Genomic DNA, 26202 nt, shown 5'->3' with positions numbered 1-26202 from the left:
CCCTATCATGTGCCTACATTTTGTGTTCTTTCCACTGAATTCCTTTGCAGGACTGAAAATTGGAAGCTAAAGATGGACTTCTAGATTAAGTCCCATCTAAGATACAAAAAATGGCAACAAATCCTTGCAATTTTATTATGTGGTGGTGTGGCAGCTCACATCAATTCAATGTCAGAAAACCTCTGTATTAGTCTGAGAAAAGAAGTGATACAAAAGAACTACCTGTTCTTGAAAATATTAGTAAAAGAAGTGGCCGGAAAATTACTACATTTGGAGAATTTAAATCTGTATGCAACCATCAAGAACAACATATCTGGAGAGGAGAGTTTGTGAGCACACGAGAAGGCCAGCTGGCAGACACCTCTAGGACCCAGAGCAGCCTGCAAGGAATGCTGGCTTTGAGAATAGACTTCCATTTCACAAGAGCTGAATAGTTACAGATTGTTAAATATATTATCTGACATTTCTCATTTCTCTCTCTCTGTCAGGATCTAAAAAACTTGGGTCTTCTGTCCCTTACTATCCTGTGAAGTCATTCTTGTTTTAATTCCCTGTGCATATACTGTGATTCACACCTCCCTCCATCCCTTTCATTACCTCCCCTTTGTAACCTCCTTTTTTCTGACAATCCTAATTCCACAGTTAAACATGACAGAGTAAAGGATTTCTCTTTCTACTGCCCAACCATGTCACTCCCCATGGCTCAAAATCCTCTTAGTGAGTTTAATCCCTCAGCTTCCCCCACTTTGTCAAACAGCTTTCTGTACTTGTTCTGAACTTCTGGAAGTTTTATTTTAAAATCTGTTTTAAAAACTTCTAAACTTTTTACAAAGCAGTATTTTAATTGCTCCCTATGTGTCATCCACTTCTGAAATCCCTAGTTTCAGCAGTAAAATCTTTGGTAGGGTAACTACCCTATTATTCTGTTTAAGTGTCCTGAAAAGCTGGAATACTATGGACACAACTACAGCTATCTCCATACAGGAAAATTAGGAGAGCAATCATATTCTTTGTTCTAGATGAGAACAAAGCTCAGTCTCCTTTTCTTATTATTGGACTGTAAATTTGGCAAGTATCAAATATTCCCACAGGGGGTAACTTCATAATTGTACCTGGATTTCAAGATTAAGAAAATGTACCCTGGACTTTTCAGTGCCTGTGAAATTCTACCCTACTACCAGCACAAATGGTACCTTTTCAGCAACATGGACTAAATTCAAAGCAATAAACCCATTTAATGCATTTCTCTAGACCATCTAATCAGCTTCAGACTACCAGTCCTTATTGCAAGGTGCTCAGTGACCTGAACCTAAAAACTGACAAGGATGACAAAATGCTGCAGGCAGTGCTGTGTCACAGCTGCAGCTACTGTGGCAGAGGAAGGAACAGAACAGTCAAGGTCACAGGTGGTGTCACCACCAACATTCAGTGTGATGAAACACACTGTGTTGGTTAAAATGCAACTAACTTCTGACTCCTTAAATAACATTACATTTGCACAAGTTAACAGGACCACTTTCAGAAAAAATACTTCCTCCAGAAAAATGAGTCCAAGTGCCTGATCCAGTGAATGCAAAGAGGTTTTGTTCGTCACGTTTGATTTTGAAGTAGCAATGAGTATAAAGCTTTTTTGTTATCTGCTGCTGTAACTAACACACTAAAAACATTTATCACAATGAACAGGCAAACAAAGTGGCAGTGTCACCTATGAGCTCTGTTCAAAGCATTTTCTGTTCCAATAGAAATTTGCATAAGCTAAAAAATATTCACTGCCAAGTGAATTTCCAAAAGACACAGTTTTGAATGAGAGAGAGAACACAGTCATTTCACATAGATACATTTATATCTTGTGTGTAGAGTCAGAGCTGGCATCTATCACATTTTTAACTTGCAGATTCTTCCCATCCTCTCCTTCAGGCCTGCTGTTGGATAAATATCAAATTTTCAAGTGTTCTCTCAAGAACATTTTACCACATCTAATATCGCTATGGTAAGTGCTTAAACCTACTCTGAATCCTGCAGGACTCAGAGTATTAATATTTTCCAGCAATAAACACTGTAATTTAGCTGAATGCTATTCCTTAATATTGCTTAAGTCTGTTTCCATTTCATCACATGTACAACTGATCTGATATTAATGATAAAATTATAAAGACATCTACCTGCTTTATCTCCTGAAATCTCTTTAGCAAAGATTATACAGTGGCAGTTCCTCATAAATTTCACTTGCCATTATATAGCCTATTTAACTAGTTCAATTGAATGTTTCTTAAGTTCATAATAAAAGAATTAATGACTTGTAGCTCAACAGTGAGAATTCTGAGCTAGTAGCATTCACTATATCAGCCCAATTTTCAACAATTTCAATGATGTTGAACAATAGTTCATTCCTATTCTCTTTCCTTAAGTCTCCTTAAGTAGCTTTACAAACACAACCTGCTAAAAAAAGGTTGGTGATGAGGTGAAGTTTCCTCAGTGGTTATTTGTAAGGATATTTGCTAATAATTCTGAAGCAAAGTTACATTCCATCACAGATCCTTTCAAACGCTGAGAAAACTGAGAAACATGATAAGGGTTTTTTTTCCCCTAAAATGATTGTGCTTTGCCTACTTTATATCATGGCATCTACATTTCTGTCACTTTGTTTTAATTCTTTATAAACAATTTGTAGAAGCAGAGCAGTTCCCATGATCAGATTTTTAGATATAAGTATGATCTTTTGCCCCCTGCTTAAGCCCTTTATTATACAAACTGTAATCTTCTCACCCAATTTTTAAAGCATGATTATTGTTCATTATAAGACTTAACAGAAAAAAGCCAGTATGGTTCAGATGATAAAGTTTCTGCATGGAGGGCACAGTGAAAGCTAAACCAGATTCTTCTGCTTGTTTTTTGCTTATAAAAATATCACACTTAATTAAGGGGCTTTTAAAAAATTTCTGACTGAGCAGATTATTGGCAAAAACAAATCAGGCACCAGTCAAAACAAATAATCCCTTTGATTTACTCCTCTGACTACTCTAACTGGTTGAGTGTAACTCATTCTTGAAAGAATTTTGCTCCCCAGATCCCACACTGCGAGTGGCTTTCAGCCCTGTTAACAAAGTGAAGTGGTCTCTGGTTTTCACAGGGAGGCTCAGTGATGTGGAGAACCTTGGCAGGGCTACAAAGGCTCAGCAGAATGGAGGCAGTCTAAACAGATACGGCTGTTTGGTTTCTGTGCCGGAACTGCTGAACACAGAAGTAAACTGTGTGAACTATGAACCCTGTTTGCTCGCTCCAAGTACCACCAAAAGCACAGCTCATGATAAAGTCTGCTTTCTACTGACAAAAACATGCTCAAAACCCTCTTTAAACAACAAGCCCGTATAAATGTTAAGTATTCTGTACATACAAAAGAGCTCAGCTGAGATGGCTAAAAGCCTAGAGGAAACCTGATGAGCACGAAGGACACAAACCAAGTCAGGAAAATGAAACACAGAATGCCTTGTGTTCTGCCTGGAAAATACAGCAGAACTGATATTCTAGCCTAGGCACACCTAGTAAGAATCTTAAAACACTTGGCCCACACCCTTGTCAGAGAAACTTTACACTTTAATTCAGGGAGGAAAAATAAATAAGGATCAAAATATGCTTTAAAACCATAGTGATGTTCCAGGTGCAGGACTGCCATGTTGCTTCCTCAGCACCTACCTCTGTTTTCCCAACTTCATGGAAATACTGTCAATACCATGGACTTCAAGGAAATAAAACTGGGGCAGACTGAGTATAACTACAGTGGTGCAACTGGGTCTTGAGCAGCTCCACTTGGCTTCATTCTCCCCATTGCTCAGCTTCCCAGGGTGCAGGTTCCACTTCACTAAGTTGATCCTACAGACTTGCTGTCACAGCAAAACAGGTTAGGCAGGAGCATACTACAACCACTCCAATCCTAAAACCTCATTGAAAAAGAAAGAAGGGAATGTATTTCTCCAGCACAAACACTTGTGGCATCTTAATAAATATAGTGCTCCACAATGTTTGAATTCTATACGATATCCCAAGTGTCTCCCTTCCAACTCACAGTAAAATTATTTATTCCATTAAAAAGGGTGCATTAGCTAGTCAAGTACTGAAAGCACTGCTCCAAATATTTAATTACTCTGTAAAAACCTTTCTTGTTGTTGCATGATTTTTTGCTTATTTAGATACAGCTAAAGTGATTCACTCCAAGACACTAAACCAGTCATTGATTAATCATTCCATCTAGTCTAGGAATTGTTGGACAAAACACACTAAATAAAAGTCACAAACTCTTTTATCCTTGAGCAATTTTCCTTGGATACACAGCAATCAATTTACAGTATGTAGAAATTAGCTAGTGAAAGGATTATTACAATTTCTTTTATCTTCAGAAGAGTTATGGTTTCTAAGTGCAGCATCACTGGGAAGCTCTTTCACATACATTTTCAAACAAGACAATAAATCAAATTTGCCAAATCTACTTTCAGTTACAGGATTTTCATTCTTGTAAGACAGCAAAAAGCTGAAAACAGTATCACATGTTTCAAAAGACATGTCTACACTGTTAAATACTGAGAATATGTTAATTTAATTCAGAATTATGCTGAAAAATATACTGCATGAGTTACCACTGAGACGGAAAACGGAGCAAAAATATGCCCTAAGAAAAAGCAAGTGAACCTGCTGGACTTGGTCCTAGCACTTTATCCTTCACACAGCTTCTTGAATAAACAGCTGTATAAGTGTTAATCAAAATGGAGATCCTAGATATAATTTCAGATATTATATATAGTGAAAAAAAAATCTCTACTAAGAAACTCAGATAGATTATAATTTCAAGGAAAAGTGAGCTGCTCTTATGTTATTGTTTTATAAGTATGTGCTCTGGTCCATTCCCAGCTCTGACAACATTCACAAAATATCTTCCTGATTAGATTGCCAAGAACAATGTAACTCCATACCCAAGTATGTCAGATATATATTATTTGTGCACTGTCACACCCAGAAACAAAGCATCTTACACAGCATAAATTTCTTCCAAAGTTTTCCAAGTCTTCTAGGAATAAGCAGGTTTTAGTGGATAAAAATATCACATTGCAGTGCAGAACATTTATTTCCAGACAAAGATTTTTCCCAAAGTTTGTAAGTCAGGCTGTACAACAAAACTTTCAGCAAAAAAAAAGGAGGATTCAGCATATGCTCCTTTTAAAAAAAATATAAATAAATTTAGAAGACATTTTCCTTGGTATGTAAGATTCCCCTCGTGATTGTACCAACATATTCCCATGAATGTAAAAATAGAAACCTCCGAGTCCTCCTTTTCCTGAGACTAAGTAAAGAAATAACTTCATTCACTCATACAACTGATTAGTTGGGACAAGGATGATACCAGCAGAAAGGAAAGTTAATATCCCAATAAATGGACATAAAGTCTGATTTTTTTTCCTTGGGAGAATCCACTTCATCAACTATATTAATTTCTTCTGGTAGTTGTCTTCTACTGGCACACAATCTAATTGTAGAGATTTTGACCAGTAAATTTAAAAATGGACAGTGGAATCATGTAGAGCATTAAAGTAGTAACATCAGATCTTGACTCTGTTCAGCAGAAAACTACTGCAGTCAGCAGTACACTGAGCTTAGCACACAGGCTGCTCCTATTTGGTATTTGCTGAATCTTTGAAAAGCTGTTTAACTTCCAGCAAAAGAAAGAGAGAAAGAAAAAAATATACAGATCATCATGAGTCATGGATCTGGCCTACTTTATCTTTGAGCAAATTAAGCTTAAGCCAGTGTTTACTAGCATCATGAATATTTGGGCATCTGCAAGGACTGTGAAATCCAACAGAATCCCCAGGCAAAGGAATTACTTCATCCAGGAGCAGAACTTGCATTCTTGGACTGGCGACTTGGGTTTCTCTTTATTGACAAGTCCTGTGTGTGAACCCTTGCAGGGAGGGCTGCTCTGGGCTATTTCCCACCATGGACATACACTTCTCTCTCTACATGAGGAAGTTCAAATGCCAGACTACACCCCAGTGTAGTTGTGATGGGTTGACACAGTAGTCATATACTGTTTGTCCTAAAATCTATTTCAAGCATACAAAACCATGCATGGGAATGTCTTCTAAAAAGTTTTGTTTATTTTTTTTCTGGAGAAGCAGTGTTTACAGTTGGACATGGTGCTGTATCTCTATAGCAGAGAAAGTGGGGTCAAAAAGTTGCCTTTCTCTGGAACAAAAGGTCAGTAAATGCCTTATTTCCTGAGCAGTTTATTTCTACAGGGTTGGACCAGCTTTCAGAAGTAACATCTCCTACAACAGCTTTGTCAGAAGGTGGCACATCATGCAAGAAAAGAATACCTACTGACTATAAAGTTTTCATTCTGTGTTTTTAGGTAGTATAGGCCCATAAAATTCAAGAGCAGTAAAGAAGGATAACTACCTTGAATATAACCAAATAAAATTTACCAATATAAGGTACATATTTTCAGTACAAGACAGAAGTACCAGATTTGTGGGTTTCTCAGTATGTCTTTTTGTCCCGCTAGAACTCTCCTCTGTCAAGTTCACCTTCATCTATCTGTTCTTCATTTGTGAACTGATCTCATCTAAGCACCAGACCAATGCAATCTTGGTCCTATTACAGTTGAAATCCATGGTGAGGAAGAACGAAAATGTAGACTCGTCTCACTGACATGTTATCGGTGCCCAAGTTTGTGTTCTTAACAGTTCACCCCACAATTCTCTGCTGAAAAGTAGGAAGAGAGAACTGAACAACAGGAGTTTCATCACCACTCATGGGGACTGCTTGAGGAGGGACTAGAAGCATTTTGACAGAGAATGTTGTCATGAATTTTTTTTAACCATTAACTTCAAAACACAGGCATCTTATCTTCTGATCTGAACACTGACCATGCCAACTGTAGAAGGCTAAATTCCATCAGACAAGCTTAGAACAGCTTTTGAGTAGCACCGCCGTGGTTTTGCTTGCGAATGAGAGGTTCAGACAGAATAGTATTCAGTTTCTTTAGAGTTACTTTAATGCATAAATACCCAAAAGTAGAAACTTTTTTCTTAATACTTCTTTCCCCCATTTCCTTTCAAGGCATAAATTGGAAGTGGGTAGGAGAAGCAATCCTTTGTAGGTCACATTGAACTCAGAGAGCAGTTACTTAAAATTTGTAATAAAAATGAATGTCCCTCAGTCATAATGCTAGCATTACATGGATTATATCAAGTGGTCAATTGTAGACAAAAAAAATCTCTTCGGCAACACCCAGTGAAAGCTCCCAACCTCCCACTGCCTTTCCCCAGGACCCAGCCTTGCAAAGTCAGCACTCCCCAGGCCAAACCAGCTGGGGGAGTTGGGGAAGACACGTTCACCACGTATGCAGGCATTCAGCAGAGGAACAGTGGAGCAGGCACACAGTTAAAGCATCACAAAAAAAAAAAAAAAGGATGACAGCAAGAAACACAGTGGGTACTTCAGCACACCTCTTCATTCAAAAATGTGCTCCTGGCCCACAAAATTACTCCATTCATGGCTGAGCTGAGCCAAAGTGCCACAGGGGTCACAGTCTTGTGACCTGCACAACACTTCCTTCCTCTTCCCAAAACTGCAGCCTGCCCACCAGCTGACTCATCTGGTCGACCACCAATAAGGCTTCCATCATTTGGTACTCTGCAGGTCACAGTGTGAGAATCTGGCTGTAGCACACAGCTAAGCAATTCCTGCATTTAATTTCAAACAAATGGGAGAAGGACGACAGACAATCCACACCACTTCAAAAAGGGACTGCAGTAAGCCAGATGGTATGGATTACATCTGGGGGAAGGCTGCTGGTTTATGATGATAGGATGTGAGGCAAAGAGAGGTAGAACCTGGCACCCCACCAATGCAATGCAATGTAATATCTGCTATGTAGGTAGTGTTTCAGTGGCAAAGGTTACAGCTCCAGGTCCAAGACTGAAGCAGGCGGTCACATCATGATATCTTGAATTCACATTTACTTCAGATGTGTAAATTTGTGATAGCTGAATTATCTACAACATGGCTTCATTATTCACAATTAAATATTTTGTGTCATTTATTATGCATGAGAAAAAAGTGATGTAGAATTATTTCATTCCTTTGTTCACAGTTTGAGTCAATTTATGCTACCATTCTCCTTTTTATTCTTTCCAAAAAGCATTAAAACAAAGAGTGAAAAGATCCTTTTTCCAAGGTTCAAAGAAGATTGTGATAAACATTTTATATGTATCACATTTTAAAATATTGATCTTATGTATGGATACACACATTCAATCAATTCCAATTTCAACTGCAGAACAAAATCATTAAGAATGCATGTTTGTTAAACCCATGGCAAAAATAATTTTATTTTCTTCTAGAGGCAAAGATTTAATTAAATTTGAGACACGAGAGAAAATGAAGAGACTCTGAAAAAATGGCACTTCTACACTGGACTGTCTGGAGAACCTTAGATAAATGGAGGTTTCTTAATTACTAATTCAGTAGGTCAGTTTTAGTGCAATTGCACATTATGCTAATTGTTTCAGAAAAATAACTTCTGTGAATTACCATCTGACAGAGTTTCTATCTGCACTTGGTTCATCAGCAAAAAAGGAGACAAAGATGTCTTTTATTCTACACCACAAGAGATGGATGGTTTGAGTTACATGATAGAAAAGACATAACATTTTCAGAGTCACTACAGTCATGTCCCAAGTCAGTGTTGCATCCATAAAGCAACATGCTGTATTTATTGAACACTGTGCAGATATCCTTTGATCTCTGGTTCTGCTTGCTTCAACAGCCCAGTTTTAAATTGGTATTAGCAATTATGATTCACATTACAATCAAATATGTGGTTTCAGATAAGGGAAAAGAAAAAAAAAATCACTTCTCTGCTTCAAAGATTCAACAATAGATTATAAAGTGCTCAAAGAGGCAAAATGGAGTTATTGAAACCATGCTAGTATATTTTCGTACCACCCTGAGAGAAGAAATCCTTATCTGTTCCTAAAAAATATACATTTAAATGCAAATGCAATTATAGACAAAGAAGATCTGCTCAAACCACTAAAACTGTATTTATAGCAATTTATACAGTTTCTATGCCACTAGATTTTAACAGCTAAAATTACTGCAAGCTAGCTGCTCGTTCTTCAACATTTTAGTGGCTTTCAGAGATCATCTTAATTAAATGCCTTAAGTGATCCTCAGTTAAGCAGGGGAAGGTTTGGTTGGAATTTTCTTTTTGTTTTACCTTTAAACATACACAGCCTTTCCCAATTAAAGAAAAGTTTATTACTAGAAACCAAAGATGACAGGACTCTCTGCTTTTCAACACAAACTTGGATTCCTTTACCCTTTACCAATATTGAATTTAATAGCAAATGATTTAATTTGACAGACATGCAAATTCTGTATTTTCCCAACTATGTATTACTGTCTGGAAACTAAGATTTGTGCTTGGTGATGTTGTAGAATGCTGTGGTGAAAGGTCACTGAAAGATTTTTAAATAGGCTACATAGATAATTAGAAAACAAAGCCATCTCTTTCATGCAGAGGCTTTTGAAACAAACAGCAGCAATTACATCAGGCCCGACCAGATGCTCTCTCAGGAACTTATGCACTCATGAAAGATTGTCTAGATGCCTCCACTTCTCTCTGTACAATCACGTTCTTCAAGTGTGACTCTTCAATTCCCCAAACTGTGAATGTATCTAAAATACCGGGCAGGGCAGACCTTCCAGGGCAAAGCTGGATATAATCTCATCATACAATTTGTGCCATGCCTGCTAAATTTTAAGTGCTTTAGAACTGCTTTCAGTGAATAGGGGCAAGGATCTTGTAGGAGCCACCTTGCCAGGGGTACACTGTACATTAAATTTCTGCTTCCTAAAGATAAACAGATCCCATGAGTGATTCCTATGGATTTGCCAGGACTATTCTGAATTGCTGTTTTCTTCTTCAGAGTACTTAGTCCTTTCATCTTTCTGACCCTGGCAACACCTGTAATCACATTCCCGCACCATAGTCCAGTCACCACCAGATTCAGAAGGTCACAATGAAGTGTGACTGTGAATTTAGCTCAAGTTGTTCTTAATTCACTGAAAACCCTGTTAGAGATTAAAGAAAATTGAAGTAATTTGAGTCCTAACCATTGCTGATTTGGAGCATTCTGAAAGCATTCTCAAGCGTTCTGAAAGGTTTGCTGGGTATTTTGAAGGAGCAAGAAGGGCTGTTATGTTGATCCCTAGCAGGACATTTTGTGTATAACAAAGTCCATAGACAAAAGAATAGAAAGTTTATGTATTTTCATATAATCTAGAATATTATCCTTACCAATTTTGTTGAAATTCAACCAATCTATTAAAGACATCTTATTTATATTTCTTTATACATAGTTGTATCTCTTTCCTGAAACTAATAATTTAAATTAGTCTAGGCAATTTTAACTTAAACTGCCAAATTAATAAATGAAAAAGTAAATGTATCGTACTTAGTGGATAAGGGTGCAATCCAATTATTTTGTTGAACTTGTTTGAAGGCTGGAAAGTCTAATTAGCAAGAAAACAACATCAGACTTGGGCTTGCTATAAATTGGGTTATTAACTGTAGCCTATTTATATGCACAGCTGGTCTTCCAGGAGGACCCGCAGAACCACTTGCAGAACGTGTTAAGAGATGGTCAAATAAAGTATCATCTAAATGTTAATTCCAGCTAAGTGAACACATCCCTGGAGCGCTTTAACATATAAACTAAGGTCAGTAGACTTTAGGCAGCAGTGGAGAATATAAATCCAAGACTTCAGGTTATCAATGCCAAGAAACAAAATCATACAAGCAGAACAGACCATGAGCTGTATTATCTACTTGTAAGATAAGACAGAGAGGAATATACTCGACAACAGTTAAAGATCAGGTTTTTCCTTTCCTTCACAAAGAATAATGTGACCTCAGGTCCTCTTCCTGATTATTTGAAAGGTGAGGATGGATGACATCACATTTCAGACCTGAGTAATTTTTCTCTTGGTAAGAAGCTGGATGACTGAGATTTCCCATTTGGAATGGCAGTGTCTTAAAACTATCTTATGTATGTGTATATATATATATATATATATATATACACACACACACACACATCTTACAGCAACAAATTCCTTTACAGTGAAAGATTATTATTTCATTAAATATCTTCTCACAAAAGCAGCATATTAAAATTGACACACAAAGAGAATGAGAAAAATCCTTGTCCAGCTGACATCACTGAAAGTAAAAATGAAGCACAATGATCATAAGGCCAGGTACATGATTAAAAAAATAAAGTCCAGAATTACAGAAGTAGCATGACAACATTAATATAATTGCCCATGTTAAAATATTTAAAACACACAGAGAATTCTACCTCTATTTCCTTATATGCACTATAGGGAAAAAAAGCCCACTGATGTGGTGCAATTTCTAACACAATATAGTTTTCAGACTATTTCATCTTACAACATGATATTATTCCATTCCATTCACATGATAATATCTGATTAAATTACTTGGAACACAAGGGTTTTTTCTGAATAATTTATACCAGAACATTTTGACTATTTTTGAGACTAATATTTCACAATGATGGTTGTAAATTTGAACACCGGGAAAGGATTCAGATGTCAAGGAATTATGTAACTACCAGAAGAATACACACTTTAGTATATTTTTGTCAATTAGTCTATGGGATAAATGACAGACTAAAAATTATTGTGAAAAGCCAATGCAGACTGCGAGGAACAGCTTTTCAGCATGTATAAAGAAGCAAATCTACAAAACCTGTCGTACAAAATACATTTTCTGTTAAAGACCCTGAAACATCCTTTTATCCTTTGCGACTTCAGCAAAAAACAATGGGATCTCAGTTCTAAACACATAAATAAGTTTACATTTGTGGCAAATACTACTGAAAAGAGGCAATAGGATTTTTGTCCAAAATTCCATTTACCTGTTACAATGAATTAGAATTATATTTGTGCACAATAAAATTCTAGATGACTTACATATTACATCATGACATATTGGTATAAGTACTGACAATAATTGAGAAACTTTATGAAAAAAACTCATTCTTTGATTTAAGATCTATGCCTGCCAGACTCACAAGATCTTTAACATTTTAATAACAAGCATTTCGGACAAATTTTACTGTTATTATGTGTTTTACAGGGTATTTTGCTTTGCCAAACCATAGTAAATATGTTTGTACCATTGCAACTACACTTACAACAAAGCTAGAGTGGCAAAGTTCAAGACCTTTAAGGTCTCAGAAGACTGGGGGCCTTCTTCTAGACCAAAGCATCAACTACATGACAATAGAAAAAGAATTTAAAAATAATTTTTAAAAACTTTTAAAAAGGAAAAGAACAAATGATAGTAACATTTTAATAATGTACTTTGTTAGTAAACCAAGGTCTTGAGAACAATTCCATCCAATGTGGTCCATTGGAGACCACACCAACCATATCAGCTTAATGTTTACACCACCCGTCCCACTCCCAGATGTCACGAAGCAGCAACGTGATGCCTAAAACCCTACAAGTCTACCCATAATTCAGGAGCTGGTTCCATGTTTCACCAGTTCTCTCTCTGTCCACCAAAACTGTGACTTCTGCTACATACTACACTAGATCCTTGAGTAACATCTCAGTTGCTGCAATCACACAGTTCTTAGAGTAACAACTCTGCTGTCAGTATCTCAATGTGATTAACAGACCAAGTTCTTTCCCCCTTTCGCCTCAGTCCCAACCTGACCATTTTTTATTTCACTTCTTTTAGCATTTCTCCTTTCATTCCATCAACAATTTTAGCTCTGTCCACTAGGCAAAAGTCTCACAGTCAGATCTTCCACCTTGGTCCTGCTTGTGGGAATCTCTGAATCTGTGTTGAAGAGCCCTCAAATATCCAGCCCACATATTGTTAGATAAGCAGTTTTCCATTAAACTTGCATGGAAAAATATGTACTTTTTTAACATGACATTCATGAAAAGACAAGGTCTTGGTAGTCCTCCTTCTGTTGTACAAGGTTAAGCATATAGTCTGCAGCTAACAAATACAAGCACACAAGTACAGGTATTTGAAAATCCCTGTAGAGAATGGTTGTTTTGAGACTAACCCTTGACACTTGGCACTAGTCTTTCTGGCATCTACTTACTCATAATGAGAAGAAAATTATTGTTTCTTTCCTCCTTCCTCCTCAATATTGTGGTGTTTCTTACTTCATGCCTCAGGCAAGTTTTACATCTGCCAAGCCCAGGACTACCCTTTAAGCATTCTTGCATATCAGAATGCAAGAAAGACGCAGTGTAATTTTAGAAGATAACTTTTACAATGTGGAGGAAAAGAGCTTTCACAACCAGTTGTAAATCCTATGTGTATTTGTAAATTATGACTGAAATAAAATCCCACAGCAATTCTTTAAGCTGCTGTGTGGGAGTAGAGACAAAAGAATGGATGGAAAGAAAAAAATATTATAGTGTATCTGTTTATATTCACACCATCAAAAGGACTACAAAACTGCATGCTCTGATGAATTTGCCGGCCAACAGAACAAGCACTTTAAATTTTACTTTTTAATTTCTAGTGTCAGAATTTAGTTGGTTACAGTTTAGGATGTAAAGGATTTAAAACACAACCAAACACTCTGAACAGAAGTGCCCAGAGCAAAGGTCCAGCAAGTAGCTTTGGGCAGAAACCAGTCTAGATTCAAATAAAGGAAGGAGCTGGGGTGCGCAGCCAGCTATCCTGTACATGTGATATCTATGACCACACTCAGGTGGAAGGCAGGAAGCTCACTAGCTGGACTTATGTCAGGAGAATAAAAATGGAACATATATAGCAGAGTGACAGCATCATTCAATTCTTCCAAACTCCACTTGACTCTAGCGAGGAAGGCCACCTAGATGTCCCCATCCCTTGTCACTGTCACCCTGGTGCTGCAGTGACCTAGGACATTACCAGTTCCATGCCAGTGAGTTGAGACTCTAAGAAGGTGCTGCTCCCTGTGGAGCAGGCATTGGTGGTCACTAAAGCTAATACATTTTTCCTTCATATTGCAATGGTTTATATGCAGTGACAGCAACTCTGCTTCAGCTGGCAAGAGGAGAACCCTTTCCAAGAGTTGCTGGCTTTCCCAGACCTGGTGGAGCACATCCCTTAGTCCTCCTCTGCTATCACCAAGCTGGGACACAGAGCAGTTTTGGGTGCCTTCAAGATCAGCAGAGACTGCTACCACCCTGACCATGTCCCCCACTCTCACCTGCCCACATATGGACATACTCTGGTTATTTGGAAAACATATGAACTTCATAAAGGTCACAATATACTGGTGACCCTCCAAGAATTCCTTCAAGAAAAATTGTTTCAGGAAAATATTTTTTTTAAATATCTAAGTTGTTTTGAATCTTTCTTCCACATATAAACATTCACTCGTTCCACCAATATTTCAGACACCCAGTTCTAAGTAGTACAATGTTTTTCAACTGTTGGCACTAAACAACATCAACTCCATATGTACAAAATGAAATATAAGTTGTAGCTATTGCATAGCCAGATACTGAAGTTTCTAAAAACACAATTACATTAGGGTGCAATGGCCATTTAATCAGGAGGGAAACTACTGCCAAGTTTTCCCTAGAATCAAATGCTTTCAGTCAGCTCTTGGGTTTTAAATAGGCGATTCAAGTTTTAGAATGTTTGCCATGCTTTCCACCACAAAATCCAGCATACACTTTAGTCTTAAAATCTCAGAGGCCTTCTGGCAGTTAAAATAACTAAACAAATAAAAAAATTAAATAAAATTATCATGTTACAAAGAAAAATTTCATCCATATCAGTCTCATATTAATTTGACTGTTTTCATCATGACAAGTAAATGACAGCAATATTGCCACTCCCACAAGGCACAGAATAAAAAACAGCCTCCAATTAATAGTACAAAAACCAGTTATTAATAAAACAAACACACCCAGAGGTACTACTTATTTCAGTAAATATCAACAAAAATACTTCAAAGAAAATACATTTCCTAACAATGCCAATGTTCTTTCTTCACCCTTTCTCTTGTTTATTTTTTACCTTTTTTTTTCTACTTCTCTTGCCCATCAGTTCAATGTCATAAAGTAACGGGCTGGCATTCTCAAAACTTTCAAAACCAAATCTCCATAATTATCTTCTAATTCTTTCAAATTCCCTTAAATTGTAGCAGCAACAGGGATCAGCTTACAGTCACAGGAGAGAGGTTCACAGAATTGTATTTAGAAACCACTCAACATTTTGGAATGAATAGCAAAACAATCCACATGGAGAAAATGTGATAATGGAGCCATAACATGATGGCATCAGGCTCTTAAAATATTTCTCCTCAAAGCTCTATTGTATGCATGATTTACTTTGAGCATAGGGATATCTGGAAGCCACATCAAAGACCTAATGGATAGACATTTTGTTAACATATGTAGAACTGATGCCAGGCTATAAAACAACACTGCACTGAGTATTACACATCTTCAGAAAAGTCTGGTTGTTTTGTGTTGATTTTTTTATTCCTTGAGGTTGGGGTGGATTTTTGGTCTACAAATTATTTCTTCCGTTATGTGCATGAATGCCTAACAGGCTGAGAAGCCTGGACAATTTTTATGTTCTCTTGTTCCCTGGATCTTTGCCCAGTATCACAAAATCTGAGACAGGGCTGATCTTTGAAACTGGAAAAGGAAGAAGAATGAAAAAATAAATAAGCATCTATATCCTTTGCAGAACAGGTTCTGTTACTTCAATCACAGACTGGTAAAACACCTCACAATCCATGCTACGTTAGCATCTCTGTTTCTCAGGTCATCCCTAGGACTGCTACTTTCAAAGAGCTGATCAAACATGGCTCTAAGCTACAATGCATTCTTCACTGGTCTTTCATGTCCTTGGTGTTCAAAATGGAGACAATTTTCAAATTGTGCATACTGCAGATATGGCATTCCATAAAACCAGGAGGCCAAAAAAGCTTTGTAGAGTGAATTCCTGGAACAGATCTCCAGGATACTGAAAAGGCCACTTAAAAGCTCCTCTGTTTCTGCTCTAAAGTATTTATCCTGGATCACAGAATAATGAGCAGCAAATTTATGTACTTTGTAGGGCACTTAGGAAACAGTTTTTCCATCACTTAGTAACTGTAGGATAAGTAAAACAGCGCTGCACACGAAGAAACAGAGTATGAAAACACACTGAAAGTCAAGACTGCAGAAGAGTTATAACTTTATCCACTTTGATACCTTTTCAGTTAATCACATATTTCGTGGTTCCATGTTTGGCACATTTGGTACATTGAAGCCAGATTAACAACAAACAGCTGCTATTTATAGCATTTCCCCAGAGATGGGAACGGCTGCTGCTGCACTTTAAGACCAATCATGTTACATCTGTATTAAAATGAGAAGACAAACATGTTTTACTGCCAACTCTGCCTGAATTTCAAATGAAAACCACATTAGTTAACTTGTGAATTTCTCAGTCAGTCAGTCTCCAGTGTGAGCTTACATAGTTTAAATAAAACATCTCATCAACACACAATACAGCACAAAAGGATGCTAGCAGCATGGGCCTAGGTGCAAAAGAGTTCTCAAATACTCCTCCAAGATAAAAGTCAGGAATGGACTGCAAATGTCTCTAACCTGCAATAGTCTGGACCTCAGCAAGTTGTGCTACCATACCTTTGTAATTTCACAAACTCTTTGGCTCAGTTGTCAGCAGTCATACAGGCTTAAATATGTTAAATCCCACAACCCACAGGTTTTCTACTCTCACTGCTGTCCTAAGCACCGTGAGAATGGGATCCAAGCTCAGAAAGGTTGCCAGGACATCAAGTCATAGCATGTTTGGTCCCACTGTTTCCTGTTTGTTTATATGAAGAAAAGGTGGATCTTGAATTCATTATCTTATAGGCACAGGCTCACCTCCTTTAGGCACCTACAGGTTAATCAGGCCTCAGCAGGCACCAAACAAGGACCTCAACTGCCATGAGGATGGTGGATGTCTCTGCTCTGACCACACACAATCACACCCGCTCTTGACATATGAGGACTGTTCTCAGGGGTGAACAGTCCTCTCCTAACTTAGAAGGAATAATACAATTATAAACAGAACAGAGACATTGGTGAGACACTGAACTTTACTGACAGAATGACAAAATCCATTTCCTTTTTCTGTTCAAATGCTTTCTACACCACCTGAAAACTTGATACTGCAGAGTTGCAGCTTGCAGTAGGTTTCACCATGCATTTTTCCTAGCTGGAATGATTGCTTACTTCCTACTGGCCAGCCAAACAGAAAGGATAAAGCAGGAAGGAAAGCTGAAGTATCAGTGGATTAATTTTTCCAAACTACTTGCACATTGGGTACAGAGATGCCTCAAAAAGACACAGGACATGTGCACTCATGTCACATCATTGCCCTTGAAGATGAGCACACCCCTGAGAGCTTGATGCTTCACAAAGCACTAATAACATTTCTTTTCCTGCTTTAGGTTACTTGGAAATGCAAATGTGTTGAAGTTAAGCATAAGTGCTTAAAATAAGGTTCGCAACTCAAACAATTCTGAGTATCCATTTTGATTTCAACATTTCTTGCAGCAGCAATGACTTTCAGAACACTAAGTCTAAAATACAGGAAACTTTTAGGAAAATATATCAAAAAACATATTAACTACTATTTTTCTGTTTTCCTTAACATTTTTTTTCTAGTTTTACCGCCCAATCCACGATTGCTATACGCAAGAATCCACATAAAGCACTTGGAAAAATGATTGAAAAAGAAGGAACGGAACTGGATATGCTGAAAAAGTGGTCAAATTTAAAAAACAAACAAACAAACAAACCCAAAAAACCCCATAGCAAAACAAAAAAGAACCCCTCCAAAAACTCCAAAGAGGTATCAAAACAAAATTTTCTCTTTTAACATATTTTAATAATAATATATATTGTTTGTACCATAAACTTGTCAGACATATTATTTCAGTTCATGGTGATTATTTTTAATAAGCATGTTAAAATCTCATGGAAGGAGTCAATCAATTATTGATAAATCAAGCAGTATATTAAATTCTGGTCTATAGATCATCATCTATAGATGAACACAAGTATACCTAAATGTGTAGTTACATCTTGAGCTGAATCACTTTTCACCAGACTTCACACACTTTCTTCAGTGTCCTACAGCAACCCTCATTTTCAACTAGGGGGGTTGCAGGGGTTTAAGTTATAATTTGCTCTAATACCTATGACCAGCTATTTTTCACAGGTTTCAACCTAATTTTAAAGTTTTAGACTTTTTTTAAGAGCAATACCACCTACTGTTGATTTCACACCCAGAGTTGAGATCCAGGTTTGGGTTTTTTCAATTCAAAACTTAAACTGAAATGTTGGCCCATGGAAATGGCACCTTTCTGTTCCCCAGGATTTGTACTGCATTTTGAAACACTTTAGCATAGAGGGCATTGTAAAAATTTGGATCTGCAATGTATTTTATTGCCTAAATAGTGAGATGGTTCCCATTTTTACCAGAGTAACACACTGGAATGAGCATGGAGAAGAACCCATTAAGGCTCCAACAGAAACTGAGTACTAGAAAACCTAAACATTCACTTGTTTTATTTTTCTGTTTCTTGGTCACATTTTCAATGTGTGCCCACTACCAGTCGCATTATCATCAGCGGGGCGCTTGTAAATAAGCCTTTACCCAGTGTTTAAGAAAAATGAGCTTGTCAATGGAAGTAGTGGAGAGATCCCAATCCACTTCATTACTTAAAGAAACAGAGCAGGACAGCAAAGAGAAAATCAAGTCCAGGCAAGCACCTTAACAGATCTTTGAAGTCTACATTTGAACACTTCATAACCTGAATTGAAATGTCAAATTTTGAAATACATCAAACATAATTCAGGAAAGATAGTCAATTAACTGGTTAGAAGCATTGTTAAAAATGCAGATGACATTAAATTAAATGCACCCTAATTAGAAAGTTGGAACATTTAAATTGGTAAATATATGTTTCATGAAGCTAGCCTCACAGGTGATGTTATGTAAACCAATCAACCATCAGGGTAGTTACTCTTTCCCTGCCCAGTGATCAAGCTGCTGAAACTGGACACTCCTGATAACAATGAGGATCTCTAACACCACAAGCCAGAGCTACTGAACTGTCATCTCAGAAAAGATAAAATCTCTTAAACAGTTAAAATCTGTTGCCTGGTTTAAAGGTCAGAGATAATCATTCTTCTTGTCCATTGAAGCCATAAAAGTACAGTGTTTAAAAAAGCATTGTGGCTCAGTAGGTACTCTAGCAGCAATTTCTAGTGCTGCTGTAACTGAGGTATCATCAACATGTTCACAATAAAACATACTGCCAGAAAAATAATTCCATGTTTTAAGCTGACACAGAAGACCTTATACCAGGCACAAGTCCTTCAGCACCAAGAGTTTGGTTTGTATGATATTTAGCTAAGAAGTTGAAAGAAAAGAGAAAGCAAGAAAAAAAGTCTTACAAATGGAAGTCAGCAATGTAGAATTACATAATATTGAAATAGAATTTGTGGTGCAGACAGTTTATTCCGACCACACATACCTGCTAAACATAGCCATGAAACCTGTTACCCGGAAAAGACTAAAAGCTAAGATGTCTAAAATATAGAAAAGCATGAATATATTTGTGAATGAAAAATATAGAAAAGTGTGAATAAAAGTTACTTGTTTTAGGGATTTCTTCAAAAGGGCCAGTTTGTTTTTTTTTTATTGTTTCTTCCATATTTTTAAAGAAAAAATGAGGCATTTTTTGTATATTTTCACCCACCTGCTCTGGGTACTTGCTTCCAACTATCTCTGCCACAGTGTTGAAGGACAGAGAGTCTGGATAAGTCTTAGCTCCCATCCTCAGGTGCACAACAATCTTAGTGCCACGGAGAGACATTCGTGACATCATTTCAGCATCTTCCACAGTGATGCAGGCAGTGGGAATTTGGGGTACACCAGGCTGGTAACTCTGCACCCCAGTATGTGGACTGTTAAAAAAACCCAACAAAACACAGTGTTAACAACTTTGCTCTGTAATTTTTTAGCATTACTATAGAATCATTAAAAAGAATGACCATCATGACCACCCCTACCATACTCTCAAAAGGGACATAGCTACAATTTTTAATAAACTTTTTGACAAAATACATCAAGCATTTTTACACTAATCAGAATATCTGTTACTATTAAATGTGTCTAGAATTCTATTCATTGTCAGCTCTATTTAGGTCATTGCCATGCTTTGATATCACACTCCATTCACTGCTTTACCAGAAAGAAAAGCAATGAAAAGTCTAAATGAACAGGTTACCATAACAGCATTTTTTTTCCTGTAGCAAGTAATGAAATTAAAATTCACTATTAAATTTTAATGCCATTTTCCAAATAACAGATTTGCAGAACAGATGAGGTTGGCAGGAACCTCTGGAGATCATCTGGAGCAACCTCCCTGCTTGAGGGGGCCACCCAAAACCAGTTGCCCAGAACCATGCACAATGCATGAAAATCTTCACCTGTGAGCCTTCTCAGAGCAGCAGACACACTTTTTTATACATTTAAACAAACAATAAAAAAATTAAATTGCATTATTTTTGCCATTTAAGTCATCTAAAATGGAAAAAAACCCCTATTCAATTTCTGGAGGAGGTATGTTAAGTAGGAAAGGAGAAATGTACTTTGTAAGATTATTGATTAAGTAAAATGGGAGAGATTATTCAGTTCTATTTATTGAGAAGAATAATCCCTTCTCAACAATAACAAGTCATATTGTAATCAATAACATAACCTGCAGAGTAGATATGCGTAAATATTTATTTCACATGGAAATACTAAAAACTAGTTACAAAGGTCTTACAGGAGCTTCTTCAGAGTTCTGTCTATTAAGTGACAACAGTTCAGGAAATTATTGCTCCCGGTTGTTTACGGCTGAACCTCAATCAAAGGCCAGTGTCTCTTCCCATCAGCTTTGCAGATCAGGTGACCCATGGCTCACCTTTGAAATAACATTTAACCTGAAACTTGGCATTTCCTGTGCCATGTAATATCCCTGAGTGGGATAAAACCATGTAGACTTATAACTTCAGACCCTTTTTTTTTTCTTCTTTCTCTTTGTCAGGAAAAGAAAGGCACCCCTCATCCCCACTTTTAAACTGCGATAACTTGCTGCATATGTTTAATATTTCTTTGAGTGTTTGGGGATAAATCCAGAATGTTAACCAAAAGACTTTCCAAACAATATAAAATAAACAGACTAAAAAAAAAAGAAAAAGAGAGATGACAGTTTCATGTACTAACGTTAAAAATCCCCAAACCCTACACTAAACAACTGAGCAGAAGCTGTTTGTTTCTAGTAATTTTAAGTGAATGTTTTTGCCTGTGTCTACTGGCAAGTTTATATCTTAGTACTAACATGGTGTATATGCTGAATATTGCAGTAATTCAAGTTTTATCACAGATTTCAAGGTCCTTGTTATTTCTCAGATGCTCAACAAAAGAAATCCCCAAAACTGTATTTGTTTCTCCAGTTTAAGCAGCAAGCACATTTATTGCATATGCTCCATCCTGATGTTCCATCACAATTGCAGATAAGGCTGCTGAGAATTCACTGTCATCCATACATGCTTACACACCTTAAGTCAAAGAACATTTGCAGGTACAAAATTTACCCAGCTAGCCCAAAAAATAAACCTTGAAGTTACCCAGAAGTGTCATTTGTATGCTCAAACTACCACTCTGCCAAGATTACAAAGGTAAACCCTATTACCCAAATTAAGCTATATTGGTACAGACAGGCAGATCCAACAACAGCTCAGATGATACCAGGACCTGACAGGAATGGATGAGTGCCCAAATTATTTCTACAAAAAGGGAAATGGAGCCTAAGCATGACCAGTACAAAGACACAAAGCAATACCACAGTACTGTAGATTCCTAATGCTGCAAGATGAACTCACATAGAAAACATTTGTGGCAGACACTAAGCATCCTGGGATGCACCTGATTAAAGTCTACATGCATGCAAAACATGCCATGTTTTAAGTATATCATCTACATAAAAAATTGCTTAATAAAGTGCCAAAGAATACATTAAAAAAATCTAAGCAAAGCAAATTAAGTGCCTTTTATGTAGAGATAACCAACTGGAAAGGCTACTGACCATATGGCAAGACCTGAGCAAGAACTAACAAAATAGAAATTACTAGCTGACTCTGTGTAACAGATGGAGAGAAACATTCCTGAGTTTGGCTCAAAACAGGGCAAACAGGATGTAGTTTGGGAAAATCAGGAGAAATATTTTTGGGGGGGGGGGGGGGGGGGGAGGGGAAGCAGGGGGGATGACATAAAGGGGTTTTTTTCATTGAGTCCGAACAAACATTATTTTGGTACTATTATTTCAAAAAAAGAAGGATCTTATTTAAAAAAAAATTAAACTCTCTTGCATTTACATTCCTTGCACCTTGAAAAGGAAATGAAAGGAAAGCATCACATAACACCAGCTACAGAGATCACAAATAACCCTGACTCAGAATCAGCATTCAACTTAAAAACATTGGTACCTACAGGCAAGCAAGGTGCACCTCTGGCATTTCCCAATAACACCTGGGAGCGACATTAGCATCTGCTTCAAACATACACTCTCTGAAAAACCTAAATTAATTCTAACCCTAAACTAATTCTGCAAAACTTCAAGGGTAGTTAGGCTACTTAATATATGATATCCCAGTTCAATACCATAATTTGGTGTTCAGAGGAGATGGTAAGCAGTTCTCCCATTATTTTTATTTACTTAACACAAATATCTGTTTTGATTTTAGATCTACTGAATCACCTCACATCCATATTTGAACTATTAATTGAAAGCATATTAATGTTACTACAAACTCACAGTCATTTGTTCCTGACATTCTTGTTCAACAGCTGACAGAATTCAGATAAATAAAGTGGTTGAGTTTTGCTTTTGATAAACCCCTAGATTTCACATCTTGGAAAGTATTCAAGAGAAGAGTCATGGTATGAATAAAAGCAGAGAAAAAGGCTCAAAAAACCCCCCACATTTTCTCTGTTAAAAGTACATGTCAAATGGCTAGTAAGAAACAGATGCAGCTGGTACCTTACACAAAACTGTAAAGGAAGAACAAAAAATTCAAAAAGCAGCTAGTTAGCTTATCTTCTGAGTAAAATAATCAAGTGTGGAGAAACTAAAAAATGTGGTTGAAAAGATGTGCTGCTGGTGTCAGGTCAGTTCTAACTCTCCTTACTGTGGTAGCCGACCTCGCATGCTCCATTACTTTGTCCCTGCACTTCCAACCCTTATCTCTAAGACAAGCTAAAATGCCCAAGGAAAAGTAAACTGTGTAAGAACCAGTGCTTCAAGCTAAACTGGATGCTCTGATAGAAAACAGATCTCAAGTTGAAGCCTTGGAAAATGATAGCAATCTCCTAAGGGGAGAAGTAAGCATGACATTACAAGAACTCTAACATGGCTAAAAGGAAAAAAAAACCCAACCAATCAAAACTTGATTATACAAAAGCTTAGAAAGATTTATTTCAACCATAATGTGTATGCACATACCCTCAGTGCACCATTCTTCACATCAACCTAGAAGAGCAATCTAGAGTTGGGAAATACAAAAAAAATGTTGTCTAAGTATTGCCAGTGTTGTCTAAGTTTGCTCATTCAGACAAACACATTGCAAGACTAATTACATATGTGACCACCTATTTTCTACAGGACCCATCTAAAATTCACTGTATGATCCAAATGTAAACTAAAAATTCATATCAGATCAGCTAGTTAATATTGACTTAAATAATAAAATACATTCCTGAGTAGAGCCGTGACTCTACATTAATCACTAGCTATATCCACAGCAAGATCACAGCCTTAACTTTTAAGAGGCTCACATTTTCCACACACTTAGCTTTTGTTTTTTCACTTTTCTATTCTACATAGCAGAGAAAATCCCCTCATCACATACAAAGCTTTTCACTTGAAAGGGGGTGATGGAACATACTGCAGCAAAACAGGAGGAAAATGACACATCTTGCTCTCACAGTTATCTACAGGGAGTAGCTATTCATGAGTGCCTCACTCCTGTAACTTCCTCTGCATCATGAGCAGCATGGCACAGCCTGTACTCCACACAAGTAAATCCCCTTTTCAGCACCACAAACTCCTTACAAAACAAAAGTTGCCCTTGTGTGCCCTCCAACTGTGCATGTTCTTCCAAGATTCTCACCAATATCTGAATAGAGAGGCCACCAGTAATTGCAAATAGTCAAAACGTCGAAAGTATTGTTAATCTTTCAGAAGAATTAGGCCTATAAAAATAAAATCAAGACTATTCCCCATTTACAACCACTTGGCAAAACATAAAAGAAATAAATTCGGCCTAATTTTGTGTTTCTGTCATCATTTGTCCCAAGACTCACTTGCTTTGTTTGCTTCTTATATTGGTGGGTCTTGGTGGGATTTGATTTGTTGGTTCACAGTAAGTTGAAAAGATATCAAGACTGTCAAATTCAAAACCAAATAGAAATATGCACAGAAAATTTTAAGAAACTGCAGAGTAAAAATACTATGCAAATATGGAATTAAATAGCATAAATAAATAACAGAGTGTAACGGAGTGTAATGGAGTGTAAGAAAGGCTCCAGAAGCTACCAGCCTTACCAAGGAAAGTTCCCTTTGAAGAACACAGCATTATTCTGTTACCACATTGACTCCAATTAAATTGACATTTAGAAAACTGCAGTTAGTGACTAGTGGGCACTCAACAAAATTAGCCTTTACCAAACAAGCATAGTAGCTTTACCATAATTACATATGTCCTAGGTTACAGAATGTAACTTACACATACATGTTTGTATTTCACTACAATATTCAGTAACAAGAGTAACAAGTAACAAGCACAAAGAGAATTTCCCAATAAGTACAGAATCTTTTAAAAATAGCATGGATTAGATATGGTTTGCCAAACAAAAAGCAGAAAACAACTATGAATAGTAAAATGATCAAATGAAGTTTGATGTGTTCTACCCTGGGACTATCCAACTGCTGGGAAAGTAGAACAGCTTTCCAAGAATCTGTAGAAAATGAAAGTTTGCATCAGCTGTTCTTCAACTGAAAAAGAAACTTGTTGGATCTTACAGACAGGAGGATGACTCTCCAGCAGCTGACATCTTGAGGGAACTATTTAAGTCATACACCTGTTTGGCCTCCTTCTGCTCAGTACGGATCACCAAGCTCTGTCCTTCTGTGTTTACATCCCTGCCTTGTGAGAATGCAGCTGCCTGCTGCGTGCTACACTAGGTACATTAGGAGCAGGCTCCTGGAGTGAACACCACTGGCAACCAGAATTGCCAGCAGCTGAAAGGATTCTGCCTCCAAAGGCTTTGTTTGTGACTTTTTTCCTTTTTTTTAATTCCTAGCTTCTCAGCCTTGAGCACAAGTCTTATTTATATCTTCAATGACCCCCTCAATCACCAGGGACCAATGTGCACAGAGAACAAATTCAAAAAACCTCACTGAGAACAGATGTTATATTTTACACCTACAAGAAGGATATAAATAAATCCAAACAAACAAAAAAGAAATCAAAACTCAAAACAACAACCCCCCCTCATTTTCTTTATTTGGAAAGCAGCAAATCAGGCAAAGAAGCATCACAAGCCTAGCACTACAAAAGCAATGTAAGAACTAGAATACTGACCTGCTCTCCATACCATCTCTGTTTAATGATGTTTTTCATTGTTATAATTACCTTTTATATCAAAATTATCAAGCACAAATAGGTGTGAAGAGACATTAGAGCTTTCAGGGTACTGTATCAGTCCTTCCAAGTCTCTGATTGATTAGAGATAGGGAGTAGCAGAGAGGGTCAAGCTCTCCCACACACAGGCACATACACACACACCAGAAACACGAGTCAGCCCTGGCACTTAATGAATACATCACGGGGCAGCACAGGGAGCTCCCTCCTCCCTTCAAAGGGTGGTCATGGTAAAGGGTAACACGCAGCCAACACTCAGCTGAAGGAAAAGGGTAGGGATAGAGGATATTTGTCTTACCACCATAAAACTTCTCCCTTTTATTG

At 37.2% G+C, this 26202-nt stretch overlaps 1 protein-coding gene across 10 annotated transcripts in view; it reads right to left on the bottom strand.

The window, feature by feature from the left end:
• CPQ (carboxypeptidase Q) overlaps nt 1–26202 on the bottom strand; it is a 147619-nt gene that overhangs the window by 73597 nt on the left and 47820 nt on the right. For all 10 annotated transcript variants that reach the window (XM_064392460.1, XM_064392453.1, XM_064392386.1 and 7 more), the window contains exon 4: nt 19887–20094. In XM_064392460.1, the coding sequence (XP_064248530.1) occupies nt 19887–20094 (208 nt within the window). The remainder of the gene's footprint in view (nt 1–19886; nt 20095–26202) is intronic.

The sequence above is a fragment of the Passer domesticus genome, chromosome 1, assembly GCF_036417665.1.
Source record: "Passer domesticus isolate bPasDom1 chromosome 1, bPasDom1.hap1, whole genome shotgun sequence".
Taxonomy (NCBI): Eukaryota; Metazoa; Chordata; class Aves; order Passeriformes; family Passeridae; genus Passer; species Passer domesticus.
This window is presented reverse-complemented; position numbering and strand designations above follow the sequence as displayed.